General features: G+C 44.1%; 1 protein-coding gene across 11 annotated transcripts in view; it reads right to left on the reverse strand.

The window, feature by feature from the left end:
• Positions 1-13,040: 13,040 nt before the first annotated feature.
• GAPVD1 (GTPase activating protein and VPS9 domains 1) overlaps positions 13,041-16,469 on the reverse strand; it is a 108,382-nt gene continuing 104,953 nt past the window's right edge. For 10 of the 11 annotated variants that reach the window (XM_037745942.1, XM_017549155.1, XM_017549157.1 and 7 more), the window contains one exon: positions 13,046-15,390. In XM_037745942.1, the coding sequence (XP_037601870.1) occupies positions 15,250-15,390 (141 nt within the window). In that variant the 3' untranslated portion in view covers positions 13,046-15,249. Of the gene's footprint in view, positions 15,391-16,469 lie in introns of all 11 variants that reach the window. The other variant, XM_017549149.1, reaches the window with a different exon arrangement.

Consider the following 16,469-nt stretch of genomic DNA (forward strand, 5'->3'; position numbering starts at 1 on the left):
ATCCTACCCTATGCTTGGTGGGGTGGGAGCAGACACAGCAGGAAAGGCGACCTGGTGTGGCACAGCCTCTGCACCCCTAATTCTACCCAGTGGAGATCAAAGGCTTTGGGGCACTCTGTCTTCCCAGAGGATGTGAAGAACTACCACAACGGAGATAGTCCCTGTCCCAGCAGGGGCTGAATTTGGAAGGAAAAAATCGTGGAATCCCTGCCCTGCCCCAAAGGGCTGCTTTCTGCCTCTCATCCATCCCCATCTGCAAACATTAGGGACACCTGTCATTTGGGGTCATGCCATCCCCAGAGAAAGCACTGCTCTGGAGAGGGGTGGGGATGAGGCCTCATTGAGGAGGGAGGCAGGAGGGGGCACCTGGGGTTTTCCTCCAGAAGGGCCATCTGAGGCAGGCCTTTGGGGGAGGATTTTGGGGGAGGTAGTCAGATCTGGCCAGCAGCACAGGCCTAGGGACTGGCAAGGTGCAGCACTCTGGGGAAACGTGATGGTTTTTAGGGGCTGGAGTGGGGCTGGCTGGAGGGAAGGAGAAGGGCCAGAGGCATGTGGCTGAGAAGGCAAGATGGAACCTAGGTAGAAAAGAGAAGGTTTTAGGCAGAAGAGGAATCTGCTCAGACTTGACGAATTCTAAGGGCACCTAGGAGAAGGGGTGAGAGGGAGGCAGGGAGACCAGGAAGTAGTTGTGATCGTAGAGGTGGGAAAACTGGCTGTGGCAGTGGGGGACAGGTTTAAGAGACATTTTTTGGCCAGGAGCAGTGGCTCACACCTGTAATCCCAGCACTTTGGGAGGCCGAGGAGGGTGGATCACTTGAGGTCTTAGGAGTTCAAGAGCAGCCTGGCCAACATGGTGAAACACATCTCTACCAAAAATACAAAAATTAGCCAGGTATGGTTGTGTGAGTTTGTAGTCCCAGCTTCGCGGGAGGCTGAGGCAGGAGAATTGCTTGAACCCGAGGCAGAGGTTGCAGTGAGTGGAGATTGTGCCACTGCACTCCAGCATAGGCGACAGAATGAGACCCTGCCATGCACACACATGACACAAAAGAGACATTTCCCAAGGGCTTCTCAGGAGGTCTGGGCAATCCAGAGACTGAGCCAGTAAAGAAGGCTGGGCAGTGACAGGCATGAGTAACAAGCGGCGTGCAGGGTGGGGCACGTAGGGATGAAAGTTTGTGGACCCGGAAAGGCATCACGTGTCAGGAATCACTTCACTGTGGTTACCGTTTATGACCACACCGGAAAGGGACTTGAGTTCACAGCCCAGCCTGTGAGTTGATAAACTGCCTCCTGGGTACAGTGTCCAATATGTGGGTGATGGGTATGCTAGAAACCCAAACCTCATCATGTTGCATGCAATACCCACGTAACAGACAAGCACAGGTACCTCCTGAAACTCGAATAAAATTAAAAATGGGTTCTCTTGGCTGCTCATGGTGGAGTCACCCCCGCCAGCAAGGGGCTGCGCCCCACTGACTACTTGCTACCCTTAGCCAAATGCCTCGGCCAGACGCAGATATCAACCAGCAGGGACTGACACAAAGTGTGACAGCTGCAGGGCTGGGTGCTGCAGGGCTGGGTGCTGCAGGGCGGGGTGCTGCAGGGCTGAGTGCTGCAGGGCTGGGTGCTGCAGGGCGGGGTGCTGCAGCTCTTGCCTTTGCAGGTCGCTATGTGTCACAGTCCTGGAAACCTCTAGAACAAGGATCACAGAAATGGCAGAGAAGCTTTTAACTGCTAGCCTTTCATCCTATTACAAAGGAAGATTTCAACAGAAAATAAGTAAGAGAAAAGCTAGTGTTAATTTAGGTGTAAGCTCACCTGCTGGCAAGGCTAAGATTAGAGCAGCTCATAGGAGAATTGTGGTTTTGAATCACCCAGATAAAGGTGCATCTCCTCACTTAGCAACCAAAATAAATGACGCAAAAGACTTGCTAGAAGTGACCGCCAATCATTGATTGATGCTCAAGAACCATGCTGAGGGAAAAAAGGCAGGAGGACTTAAAAAAAAGATCCTGCAAATCAATCTAAAACACAATCTTCTTAATTTTCATACATGTATTGACCACAATTTTTTCTTCTCCCATTAAGCTATTATAACAATAAAAAATGAACAGTGGCCAGGCACAGTAGCTCACACCTGTAATCCCAGCACTTTTGGAGGCTGAGGCAGGAGGACAGCTTGAACCCAGGAGTTGGAGACCAGCCTAGGCAACATAGCGAGACCCCTATCTACAAAAAATTAGCCAGGTGAGGTGGCATGCACCTGTAGTCCTGGCTACTCAGGAGGCTGAGGCGGGAGGATCACGTGAGCCTGGAAGGTTGAGGCTGCAGTGAGCCATGATCTCACCACTGCACGCCAGCCTGGGTGACAGAGCAAGATCCTGTCTCAAAAAAAAAAAAAAAAAAAAAAAGTAACAATCAAAAAGGGCTCTGAGTGACTGCCCTGGGTGGTCCCTGTACTCCTGGGGAGGCCAGCACAGAACCTCCTTGGCAAGTGCCCTTCTGGACCGTGTCAGAGGAGGTGTCTTTCCAAGATTTCCTGGCCTGTCTCCTCACCCACAATATACCAGGTTACAAAGAAGCTTGGGCCAGGCACAGTGGCTCACGCCTGTAATCCCAGCACTTTGGGAGGCCGAGGTAGGCGGATCACCTGAGGTCGGGAGTTCGAAATCAGTCTGGCCAACATGGTGAAACCCCATCTCTACTAAAAACACAAAAATTAGCCGGGCATGGCGGCATGCATCTGTCATCCCAGCTACTCGGGAGGCTGAGGCAACAGAATCACTTGAAACCAGGAGATGGAGGTTGCAGTGAGCCAAAATCGTCCAGCCTGGGCAACAGAGCTAAACTCTGTCTCAAAAAAAAAGAAGCAGCTTGGGGCCTGAACTTGTGTTTACTGGCAAGACTGCTGAGTCCCCTCTTGAGTAAGCTCAGTGGGCAGCCTCCCTGATCAAGGGTTCCAAACACCCTTGTGCTCCTGGCAGTCTCCTGTGCCCCTGCACTTTAACCACACCTCTCCATTAAATGCTAGTACAGGAGAAATAGTTCAAGATTTTACATAGAGGGTAAAACTAGAGACTTCAGGGGATCTGTGGGGTGATAAAGCCCAGATCAGGAAATGCCCTTCAAAGGAGTTACCACTTGCTGTAGGTCTGGTTAGATAGAGGCAGAGATCAAATTAGATCCCCCTTCCACTTCCTGAACCTGGCAACATAACCAAACACCACTCAGAACCTGTGGCTTTTCAGTAATGGCAGGAGTGGCCCAGGGAGGGACAGGACCAGTTCAGGCTCATTGGTGTGGCCCACTTTGCTGTGGAGGGGCTTGCGGTGGGGGCATCCCTGAGGTCGCTGTGCCAGTCGGATGGCCCTAAGCACTTCCTGTCATCTGTCCCCTTCCATTGTGCTCTCCTCCTCACAGCGTGCTGCCCCAAAGCAGCAGCAGCAGACGCAGCCTCCCGCTGTCACCACCACAGCCACACGAAAAGGAAAATAGGGTTGCCAGTGATGAAGATGTAAAGGGACCTAGGGGAGGGAATCCAGGCGTGGAAGTCCACACATCGACTGTGGGAGGAGAAGTAGGAGAGGAGAAATTCTTTTACTTTCAGCAGAGGCAAGCTAAGCAGCACTGCAGAAGCAAAAGTCAAGTCAAGGTCAAGGGCTGTGGGAACTAACACAAGTTATTTCCCATGGGACACCAGTTATGAACGAACACAAAACTCAGTCACAATTAAACAACTAGCCGGGCTTGGTGGCTCACACCTGTAATCCCAGCCCTTTGGGAGGCCAAGGCAGGTGATCACTTGAGGTCAGGAGTTCGAGACCAGCTTGGCCAACACAGTGAAACACCCGTCTCTACTAAAAATACAAAAATTAGCCAAGCATGGTGGCATGTGCCTGTAGTCCCGCTACTCAGGAGGCTGAGGCAGGAGAATCACTTGAACCTGGGAGGCAGAGGTTGCAATGAGCTGAGATAGCACCACTGCACTCCAGCCTGGGTGACAAAGTGAGACTCTGTCTCAAAACAAACAAACCAACCCAACTATTTTAAAAGCTTAAACACAGGCAGATTAGATTCTAAGAATTTTTCATATAGAAATTTGAGTATGTCATTGAACACCATGATTCTCTGGAAATGTTTAGTAATTTGAGGCTAAGGAAAGAGTGTTACATAACAGGCAGATTATGAGTGAAGAAAATAGTTCATTCTAAACATATAAACAGAGCTACCGTTAAAGGAGTCATTGGATTGGCTGTAGGCTCTTTTCTCTTCCTTTAGATGGAGTCTCATACTGTTGCCCAAGATGGAGTGCAATGGCATGATCTTGGCTCACTGAAACCTCCTCTTCCCAGGTTCAAGTCATTCTTCTGGCTCAGCCTCCCAAGTAGCTGGGACTACGGGCATGCGTCACCATGCCCGGCTGATTTTTGTAGTTTTAGTAGAGACAGGGTTTCATCATGTTGACCACCAGGCTGGTCTAACTCCTGACCTCAGGTGATCTGCCCGCCTTAGCCTCCCAAAGTGCTGAGATTACAGGCATGAGCCACTTCGCCTGACCGAGTTCTCATCCTTTAAAAGGGCCTTCTCTCATTCATACCTATTACCCTTGAGAGCTATGGAGCCAAGTGCTTAAGAGTTAGCCACTTTCACAGTGGATCACACATTTTCACACATTTTCATGGGCTTGAGTCAGATGGGGAGCTTGCTAGAAATGCAGATTCCTGGCGTCTTTCCAAGAAATTGATTCAATGGGTAAGGGGTGGGATCATGAGTCTTAGTTTTATGAACCTCCCCAGCTGAGCGGTGCAGGTAGGCAGGCCAGTGGTTCATTCTTCATGAAGTACAAGGTCTCAAACTCTCTTGGAGAGGCTGGGCATGGTAGCTCCTGCCTGTAATCCCAGTACTTTGGGAAGCTGAGGCAGGAAAATCACTTGAGACCAGGAGTTCAAGACTAGAGCAGGCAACATAGCAAGATCCCATTTCCGCAAAAAATTTCTGAAATTAGCCAAGTGTTGTGGCATGCACCTGTAGTCCCAGCTACCTAGGAGACTGAGGCAGGAGGATCACTTGAGCCCAGGAGTTTGAGACTGCAGTGAACTAGGATCAGGCCACTGCGCTCCAGCCTGGGCGACAGGGTAATACCCTGTCTCAAAAACAAAAACAAAAACTCCCTGGAAAATAAGTCACCTGGAGGACTTGTTTAAAGATTCCTGGTTCCCTCCCCTATGAACTCTAATATACCAACAAGAATACCAAGTGATTCTTAACAGGGAAGTTTGGAAAACAGTTTTGTTTCTGTTTTTTGAGATGGAGTATCACTCTTGTCGCCCAGGCTGGAGTGCAGTGGTGCGATCTCCGCTCACTGCAACTTCTGCCTCCGGGGTTCAAGCGATTCTCCTGCCTCAGCCTCCTGAGTAGCTGGGACTATAGGCGCTTGCATTCACACCAGCTAATTTTTGTATTTTTAATAGAGACAGGGTTTCACCATATTGGCCAGGCTGTTCTCAAACTCCTCGTGATCCGCCCACCTCAGCCTCTCAAAGTTCTGGGATTACAGGCGTGAGCCACCATGCCCGGCAGGAAACAGTTTATAGTAGAACTCCCTAGAGCACCAATTCCTAGGCCCCATCCCCAAAGATGATCTAGTTGGTCAGGGTGGGTCACAGCATATTTTTGGGCCAGCAATATGCTGAATTCCTAAACACTCAACAGAAATAAGATTACCATGGTTTTCACATTCATTGTTTACAACAGGTCCAAGGACTTGGAGCTGAGAGCTGTTTCCGCTTCAGCATAAAATGTAGAAAGTGTTCTGGATCCCCACAACAGCCTATATGGTTTGTATTTTTTTTTTTTTTAGACAGAATCTTGATCTGTTGCCAGGCTGGAGAGCAGTAGCGTGATCTTGGCTCAATGCAACCTTCTCTTCCCGGGTTCAAGCCCTGCCTCAGCCTCCCGAGTAGCTGACACTACAGGTGTGCACCACCATGCCCAACTAATTTTTTGTATTTTTAGTAAAGATGGGGTTTCACTGTGTTAACCAGATGGTCTTGACCTCCTGACCTTGTGATCCGCCTGCCTCAGCCTCCCAAAGTGCTGGGATTACAGGCGTGAGCCACCACGCCTGGCCTTTTTCTTTTTTTAGAGACAAGGTCTTGCTCTGTTGCTCAGGCTGGAACACAGTGGCCCAATCTGTAGCCTGGAACTCCTGGGCTCAAGCCATCCTCCCACCTCAGCCTCCCAAGTAGCTGGGACTATAGGCACACACCACCATGCCTGGCTTATTTTTTAAATTTTTTTTGTACAGACCAGGTCTCATTTTTCCCAGGCTGGTCTCAAACTCCTGAGCTCAAGCGATCCCCCCACCTCAGTTTCCCAAAGTGCTGAGATTACAGGCATAAGCTAAAACACCCTCTCTGGCCATGGGTCTTTTTTTTTTTTTTTTTTTAGATGTTGTTTCACTCTTGTTGCCCAAGCTGGAATGCAATTGCACAATCTCAGCTCACCACAACCTCTGCCTCCTAGATTCAAGCAATTCTCTTGTCTCAGCCTCCCAAGTAGCTGGGATTACAGGCATATGCCACCATGCCCAGCCAATTTTGTATTTTTAATAGAGATGGGACTTCTCCATCTTGGTCAGGCTGGTCTCGAACTCCCAACCTCAGGTGACCCACCTGCCTTAGCCTCTCAAAGTGCTGGGATTACAGGTGTGAGTCACCACACCTGGCCCTTTCTTTCTTTTTTTTTTAAAAATCCATGGGCTATATTCTACTACCCTAAGTGGATGGAAAGAATTCTTGGATACTTCAATCCTTAGGTGGAGGACACATTTACGGCCAAGAGCAGCTTCAGCCCTGTTTTCTCTACAGAATCACCGCCCAATTTGCAGCAGTATGGCAGGCAGGCTAGTGAAGCTACTGTCAGTTGCTCAGCAACCTCTGGCGAAAAGCTACGGAGCCCTGTACTTGCAGAAAGGGTTGGGTGGGTACAATAACAGGAGTCCAAGCGACATAGGTAAATTCCAAGTTGGCAAGAAAAGCTGAATGCTATTTTCGGTTTTAGGCGTCATAGCACTTGTTTTAATATTGAAGAGGGGGCAAGACACAGTGGCTTATGCCTGTAATCCCAGCACTTTGGGAAGCCGAGACAGGCAAATCATCTGAGGTCAGGGATTCAAGACCAGCCTGACCAACATAGTAAAACCCTGTCTCTACTAAAAATAAAAAATTAGGCAGGCGTGGTGGCACTGTGTTTACTATGCCTGTATTTCAGCCACTCAGGAGGCTGAGGCAGGAAAATCGCTTGAACCTGAGAGGTGGAGGTTGCACTGAGCCGAGATCCTGCCACTGCACTCCAGCCTGTGTAATAAGAGTGAAACTGTCTCAAAAAACAAAACCAAAACAAAACAAAAAAACAAAAACTGAAGAGAGTAAATGAAAAGAGGCCCTAAGCAAGTTCTTAACTATTTCCTTCTAAATGAAGTACAATCAATAGAAGAAAAGCGCCTTCCCACCAGCAAGGGAAGCCTGAAGAGTGAGCTAGTACTCCTTCTCAAAAGTAACTTCCCTTGGCTGAAAATATTAGTAAAGGCTTAAGTGAATATTGTGATAAGATGGCAACACTTTTGCTTTCGGAAGGAAAAATAAAGAATAGCTACCAAATATAGGCACCAGGCAGAAACTGTTAAATCTATAGATGAAGGGCTCATGCCTGTATGAGAGGCTGAGGCAAGCAGATCGCTTGAGCTCAGGAGTTTGAGACCAACCTGGGCAACATGGCAAAACCCTGTCTCTACAGAAAATACAAAAATTAGCCAAGTGTGGTGGTGTGTGCCTGTAGTCCCAGCTACTTGGGAGGCTGAGGCCAGACACTTGCTTGAGCCCAGAAGGCAGAAGTTGCAGTGAGCCAAGATCCTGCCACTGCACTCCAGCCTAGGCCAGACTCTGTCTCAAAAAAAAAAAAAAAAAAAAAAAGCCCTAGATCTTCACGTGTTAGTTACTGCTAGGTCATTCTAGTTCCTTCTTGTGCCACACGTAGCAAACACCCTTACTGTTCAGATGAAAATGATGAGTATGAATTCATTGAGAACATCAGAACATTAGGAAGTCAAATATTTTCAGAAATGCTTCTGAATATAAAATATAAAATAGATGATAGAAACATAAAACCCAGTGAATCAAACTGCTCTCCCTCTTTTAATCAGTTTTATAGAATGTTTTACAGTACTAATCACATTAGGAGACAGGTGGGTTTCCTGTACATATACAAGATTGTGCAAGCTCATTGAGACTTATGGAAAGGTTTTATCAGTTTCAAGAGGCAGTACAGCTTTTTAATCCAGATGAAGCACAAGAAGAATCCAGTGGACAGGAGAGTATTAATTTGACAGAGATGAATTCCCCCGGTGTGTGGTTCCTACCCACACTATCTGCCATTATCCAAGTGGAGACCTCCACTCTCTTGAATTTAACCCTTGCTGACCTCAGGCCTGTGGGACAAAGTAGCTCCAGGGTCACTCCACAGCTAAACCACAACTTAACACTGAAGCAAACTATATTTTCATTTCCCCAAGTGTTCTCAAGAGTAATAAAGCTATTCCTTGTCCTACTACTTTCTGAGTAACCTACATTCTAAAATATATTAAGTAATTATTAACCTGCCAAAGTTCTCAAGCATTTTTGGCATTTAAATATCAAACATCTCATCACTGTTAATCCACTTACTAAAAATCCTTTGGGCTTCAAGACTGTTTCAGATTTACTTCCCTCAAAATTAAAGCAATTACGTACAAAATAAACTTGTTAGACTTAAATATTTAAAAAGAGGGAGAACAGATTTTTCTTTAAAGAAACAAAGCAGGAAGAGTCAGGAGAGAAAAATCTAGGAAGCACCAATTGAGGACGTGAACCCCACTACACTTCCATCACTTCTATGCAATCCAATAGTAATTCTGAGTGTATGACTTTCCCTCCTTACACCCAATCACACAGGAAACCTATGACCATACTTGGGTCAAAACCTAGTTGACCTTACTTGGGCCAAACTGAAATTCCCATGGCAAGCAATAGGAAAAAGAGTGCCCAGGGTCAGCATATCAGTCAGCTATAGATTCTTATGGTAAGAACACAGTCCCTGTGCTAGGGCTGGGATTGTTCTCTTGCTTATGCACCTCAGGGACACATTTATAAAGCCTACTTTAAACAAAGGCTTCCAGGACACAGGAAAAGAAAAACCATGCAGCACATCTATTTGCAATCCCTCAGAAAACCTGATTCTCCTACAACAGCGATTTAACTATCTGTATAAGAAGACTTTCATAAGCAAGTTTTTATAAAGAAAATGCAGAAGAAAGCAATTACTGTGGCTGAGATTTTACCTAAAATGGAGAAAGCAAAATGTTTGACAGATTTAAATATAATGGTGTGTGTGTATATATATATTTAAACCCGTCAAACATTTTAAACATGTCCAACAGCTAGGATTATAGGCGTGAGCCACTGTGTCCAGCCACAAAATTGTATATATAATATCGTATATAATATATATACATATATATTGTACATAATATATATACAACGTGGCTGGACACAGTGGCTCACACCTATAATCCCAGCACTTTGGGAGGCCAAGGCAGGCGGATCACTTAAGGGCAGGAGTTCGAGACCAGCCTGACCAACATGGCAAAACCCTGTCTCTACAAAAAAATACAAAAATTAGCTGGGTGTGGTGGTGCATACCTGTAATCTGAGCGAATAGGGAGGCTGAGGCATGAGAATCACTTGAGACTGGGAGACAGAGGTTGCAGTGGGCCAAGATCGCACCACTGCACTCCAGACTAGGCGACAGGGCAAGACTGTCTCAAGGAAAATTAAAATGTAATTGTGTAAGTAAAGATAATCTTCAACTTGTATTTCTATTACAGGTATTGATCGACTTACGACCTATGCAACTTATAACCATTCGCCTTTACGACCACAATCACTAGCCACGACTGCTCCGCGTCTGGCAGCGCAAACATTGCCCAGCTGGGCGTATGACAGCGCAGACCAGCTTCCGGCAGCACTACCATCTCCGCATGCACCATTTCAACTGTTATCCCAGACTCGGTACAGCAATTTGTGTTTTGTGTCTTGGATATTTTTCATCAAACCCCTCCCAAGATGTCTACCAAGAGGAAATTGTCTTTGTCTACGCCTCAGCCTGCCAAGAAGGAAAGAAAGGCCATCGATCTCGACACGAAAATGAAGGTAATTAAGCAGTACGAAGGAGGAAAGAAAGTGAATGTGATCGCACGTGATACGAAGTTATCTCACTCGACTGTGTCAAGGATTTTGAAAGATAAAGAATTCGTGAAGCTGTGAAAGGTTCTGCACCCATGCGATCAACAGTTATAACAAAGCAACGAAGCGGGCCCATCCACGAAATGGAGAAACTGCTATATGTTTGGATGGAAGACCAAATTAAAAAATGGACACCATTAAGTCTTTTTACTGTGCAGATGAAGATGAGAAGTCTATTTCAGACTCTGAAGGAGGATGCTGGAGAAGATTACAGTCAAGAATTTGTAGCAAGCACTGGCTGGTTCCAGAGATTCAAGAAAAGATTCCAAATGCATAGTGTTCGAGTGACTGGAGAAGCAGCGAGTGCGGATGAGGAAGGAGCACGTACGTTTGTTGATAGTCTGGATGAATTAATTACAGATGAGGGATATCTAGCAGAACAGATTTTCAATGTTGATGAAACTGGATTATTTTGGAAACGGATCCCAGCACGCACATATATTCACAAAGAGGCCAAAAACATGCCGGGATTTAAAGCATTTAAGGATAGGCTAACTCTGCTGCTTGGCGGGAACATCGCAGGGTTTAAGCTGAAGCCATTCTTAATTTATCAGACAACCCGCATGCATTCAAGAATGTTAACAAGCACACACTGCCCCGTCTACTTTCGTTCTCAACGTAAAGCATGGATGACACAAGGATTGTTTGAAGACTGGTTTATGAACTGTTTTATTCCTCAAGTTCGAGAATATTGTTTGGAGAAAGATATTCAAGATTTTATTGCTACTCGATAATGCGCCTGGACACCCACCACATCTAGGTGATCTCCATCCAGATGTAAAATTTGTTTTTCTTCCGCCAAACACGACTCCACTCATCCAGCCTATGGATCAAGGTTCGATTGCTACATTAAAGGCCAACTATCACCGAACCACCTTCACTCAAGCAATATCTGCTATAGATGCTGACTCAGAACTAACATTGCAAGATTTGTGGAAACACTGCATTTTGATGTGTATCAAGAATATTGCTACCGCCTGGGAGGCTGTGACGACAAAGTGCATGAATGGCATCTGGAAAAATTGTGTTAAGCGCTATGTTAATGATTTTGACAGATTTGACAGTGAACATGAACTTGAAACGATTTGGGAAAAAATAGTAAAACTCGCTAAAGACCTTTCTTTGGAGTGTAAAATGGAAGATGTCAAAGAGTTGCTAGACAAAGAATCCGGAGAACTTACAAATGAAGAGCTAATCGAACTGGAAGAAGAAAGAGTGGTGAAAGAAGAAAGAAGAGAAGCAGAGAAAGAAGAGGAGGAGCCAGAAAGAAAGTTCACCACTAAGAGATTATCAGACGGTTTATCTTTACTGAATAAACTTCTTATACATTTCGAAGCAATGGACCCAAACATCGAACGATTTGCAAGGATTGAACAGATGGCGCACGATGTATTTCGTCCATATCATGAAATTTATGAAGAAAAAAAGGAACACAATTCAGACAAAACTCACCATGTTTACGAAAAAACCAACTCTGGTAACCCCAACTGCTGCCTCAGATGACAACATCAACAATCCGCAGCCAAGCACCAGGGGCCAATAAAATGTTTCGTACATGTTTATATATTTTGCTATGTTTTGCAATTGGGAAAATGTTTCCTATGGTATTTTTTACACCTGTATTTTGTATTTTTGTATGCAACTGTATTTTGTAATTTTGTATGTTTTGCAAATGTTAAACCAGTTGTGCTGGTAATGCAGTTTTACTTAAACCTGACAAATGTAAAAATAAGAAACAAAATGGTATAGAGATGATACAAATGGCATAAAATGAACAAAGAAAATTATGATATATAACAATAATGAAAGCAAATTATGATAAAATGACTTAAAGATTTTTATAACATCATTTCACAGTACTGTGCATATAGCCTACTCAACTTACGGCCAAATCGTGTTATGACCGGTCTGTCGGAACCAATCGTGGTCGTAAGTCAAGCACTAGCTATACTTCTAAAAGCATAATATCAATACAAAATGCAAACAGATTTTTATTTTCCTCAGATAATTTTTAAAAAATTATTACTATTTTTAAAGACGGGGTTTCACCATGTTGGTCAGGCTGGTCTTGGACTCCTGACCTCAGGTGATCCGCCCACCTTGGCCTCCAAAGTGCTTGGATTACAGGAGTGAGCCACCACGCCCGGCCTTCCTCAGATAAATTAATCCTACAAGATTTCAGGGGAGCTGAGCCAACTCTCTCTCCATTTAACATCCAGTAACTTTGTAAATTCTATGTAGTAATTTGTGGCCACTAAATGTTTCCTGGGCTGATTTTGCACTTTCGCACTAATCTTTCATGTAAAACAAGTAGTGGAGGGCAGTGAAGGAAGAAACATTTAGGGAACAACTATTCCTCTTTCCTGATAAAAAAAAATCAGATCACTCCCCATCTCACGTACCTGTCAAGAAATCAAACCAGTGATGGTTAATGCCAAAGTAGTCCTTGCTCCTGACAGGATTTTCAGAGGGAAACTTAGCTGCCCCTGAAACAGCTGTGCTGTGCTCCTCTGCCAGCTGTGGAGTCATGAGCACCTTATCTGTTTCAGAGGTGTCACAGATGCCAAATCTCTGGGGCTCTACCCTCAGCCCCGGCTCCAACACTGCAGAGCCCGCCCTTTCTCCTGCCTCCAATCCCAACACCTTCTCTTCACCCCAATCCCACCACTTTCTCTTCCACAGAAAAGAGCCCTGATGCAATGTCCACATCTTCATATTTATTTCCACAGTGTTAACATGGAATAGACTTAGCAACCATTGCGGAGAAAAAAAAACCTCTCGGTTTATGAGTTAAATCCTGTAACAATGAATTTCAACCATTCAAAGTCTGCTGCTGCTTAACATTTACTGAATCAAATGCTAAAGTAAATGGACTGCCATCTAGGTCTCAAAAAACCACACAGCTGGCCTTCATGATGTATTTATGATGAGATTTAACTTGTGACACTAGGCAAGTTTGACAGTTACAGCCCATGAAGTACATGACTACAAGGATTTCTTGACCTAACATTCAAAAGAACATTTCATAGTACTAGTTTAATTCTGATCTCTCCCTAGAAGGCAGAAACCACATCCTACACTCCTATGCAATTTGTTATTTTGGTATTGTAAAGTAACTTAATGAGAAGGGGTGGAGGCATGAAGAAAATCTAGTTTCTGGCCAGGCACGGTGGCTCACACCTATCATCTCCACAATTTGGGAGGCCCAGGTGGGTGGATCACGAGAGGTCAGAAGATTGAGACCATCCTGGCCAACACGGTGAAACCCCATATCTACTAAAAATACAAAAATTAGCTGGGCATGGTGGTGCACACCTGTAGTCCCAGCTACTCAGGAGACTGAGGCAGGGGAATTGCTTGAATCCGGGAGGTGGAGGTTACAGTGAGCTGAGATCGCACCACTGCACTCCAGCCTGGGCAACAGAGCGAGACTCAGTCTCAAAAAAAAAAAGAAAATCTAGTTTCTTTAGGCAACCCCAGACATGGAGATCTCAGAGGCAGACAGCAGACAACCTCCAAATTCATCTGCCTGAGGCTGTTTGTCACAGTTTCCTTAAAAGATGCCTGGAAGTGCTGCAAACAACAAGGGACTCAAGTATGGGGCTGAGTTTGTTAGGAAACATACAAAGTGAAACCAGACAGTGATGGTCCATGTACAAGACTTGTGCTTGAACCTTTGGTATGCCTCCTTGGCCAATTTTTTAGGCACCAAAACCCATTTCTGATTAATTATTGATATACAATGCAAATCAAACTATGAAAACACAGACTTTTTTTCAGAAGAGGGAAATAAAGGCACAGAAACCTGCCAAAATAGATTTTTTTCCATAAGAATAGAATGGTTGATTAAAATAGTTTATAGCTAGTAAAACTTGTATCACTAGAGCAGACAATACAAATTAGTTTTTTAAAAAAATGACATTCACTGAATTCCTGGTCTGTGCATTCAATGTGAATAATCATCAAAAATATATTACAATTAAAGGTTGTAAGGAGCTCTGTCTGGGATTTCTGCAGTATATTATTTCAGAGGAGAAGAACCACCATAAGTATTAGCTATCCACTGTTCCTTTTTACCATGTATGGTAATCAGTCTATCCCCTACATGCAGGCTCACAAACTTCCAAGGTGAGATGTCTGCGTGACTTAGTGACTTTCACACTCATTAAAGGCAGCCCTGTGCGTCAAACTCCATACCTAGAAAGTTCGATAAACTGTATTACACTTTAATAAATATTTCTGTGTACTTCTTGTTTTTTGCTTTTAAGCTCAGCTTAAATTTTGTCAAGGAAACCATTTCACAAGACAGTATGTCACGGCCTACTATCAGCAATAGTCCTTGTTTATTAGAATCTGCAGATGTCCATATTACATCAAATATAAATATATATTATATTTACATTTCCTTCTTAGCTTTTCAATTTAGGTGAGTGTATTTATAGGTAATGCCACTAATGCACCACTATTATAATCCTCAGTGCAACTCATGTCTTCTTTCCATTAGATGCATATTAATAAGATAGCATCTTAAAAGAGGAGTACTGTTCTTTTTTAAAATAAAAGGAAAGAAAGGGGATCTAGAATGGGGGTCTAGAAATTTTCTAAGATTTTTTTTTCTGTTTTTTAATATTTAGAAATTACCTGAAAAACGTGGTCCCTTTTTGTAGTACTAGTCTCTACTTGGGGACAAGAAAATAGAATATGCAACTCAGAAAGGAAAGAGCCCAAAGACGAGAGAACCTGCTTGTTAGCTCATTAACCTGTTTAGTAAAGATCTGCTTTAAAATGCCTGATGATGTACAATATTATACAAAACAATCTTCACCCTTCAAAGCAGCTGATGCGCTTTCTTAGAGATCTGTTTGTCTGACTAACAGTCTGCTGCCTTGGTGAGCCCTGGTCTTGGTTACTTTCGGTCATCGATGGTTTTAATGAATTCTACTGCTGCTGTGAACTGCATCCACCAATAGGACTCCTCTCCAGACAGACAGCTAGCATAAAAGCTACTGATATACTGCACAGTGGACAGCAAACAGGGTGGATTTGCCTAGAGAAGTGAAAAATAAAAAAGAGTCAATTACTCAGATGTCATAGCTCTGTCAAAATCATTTAAGGGTTCTTTGAATGTTCTTCTATCAAAGACATAACAATCTTTTTGAAAACAATCCCAAAGTTATTTTTTTGAAGTAACCTGTAAACTCTAGTTTCCATGAGTAGCAATAATATGTTGGAAAGGCAACCCAAGTTCTAATCTCAGCTAATCCATCTAGAGGTTTCTATCCTTGCAAGTCACTTAGCCTCACTGGTTTCTAAGAAGGCTATGGTTTTACTCAGCATCCCAGGTTTTTAGAATGTTAGATAACAAAATAAATGCTATAAGCAAATTGAGTTATATCTGGTAAGTCCAGGGAGAATCAGCTGATAAAGAAAAAGCTAAAAAAGATGATATGCCCTCTGTTGCCAGATGTAACAGAGAACATCTCCTTTTTTTTTTTAACCTTCAACATGTGGTGAGAAAGGGCACAGGCTGCTAAAATGGTTAAGAGGAAGAGCCAAGGCTTTTCCTTAAAACTAGCTTAAACTGGCTCTACACAGGAACTAGATTCCTCACTTGTAGAAGCCAAGAGCAATGGCCAACAGGAGAAGCTGTGATGGCCAACCCATGGCCCGTGGGTTTCTGCCTCCAAGCTAAGAGTTCAGGTTGTAGAAATGTCACAACGCTAAGAAATAGTAAGACGTATGTCACACACACTTTAAACTGCAACAGCTGAGCTGAGCTGACTGGAAAACACAAGTGATATAATCATTTAGTGGCTGTGTGCACGCAAACTGCATGGTTACCCTCAAAATGTTCAAAATAAACCATTCCAGTGATGAAACTTTAATTTTAAAGTCAGTAAGAACTAGAGATGTCAGCACTTTTATACTATAATTGCAAAATAAGAGGCTAAAAAGGAAAGAGATGATTGCTAAGTTTGGTAGCCTATATGACAAGCACTGCAAAGAATTCCATATGAAAGAAGATGGTAAAGGCACAATAAAAAGAATCAGCTCTCACCCATTCACTCAATAATTATAGACCGAGCCCCAACCAAGAACTTCAGGCACGCTTTTTTTTTTTTTTTT

This window comes from Cebus imitator, unplaced genomic scaffold (assembly GCF_001604975.1).
Source record: "Cebus imitator isolate Cc_AM_T3 unplaced genomic scaffold, Cebus_imitator-1.0 Scaffold216, whole genome shotgun sequence".
Classification (NCBI taxonomy): Eukaryota; Metazoa; Chordata; class Mammalia; order Primates; family Cebidae; genus Cebus; species Cebus imitator.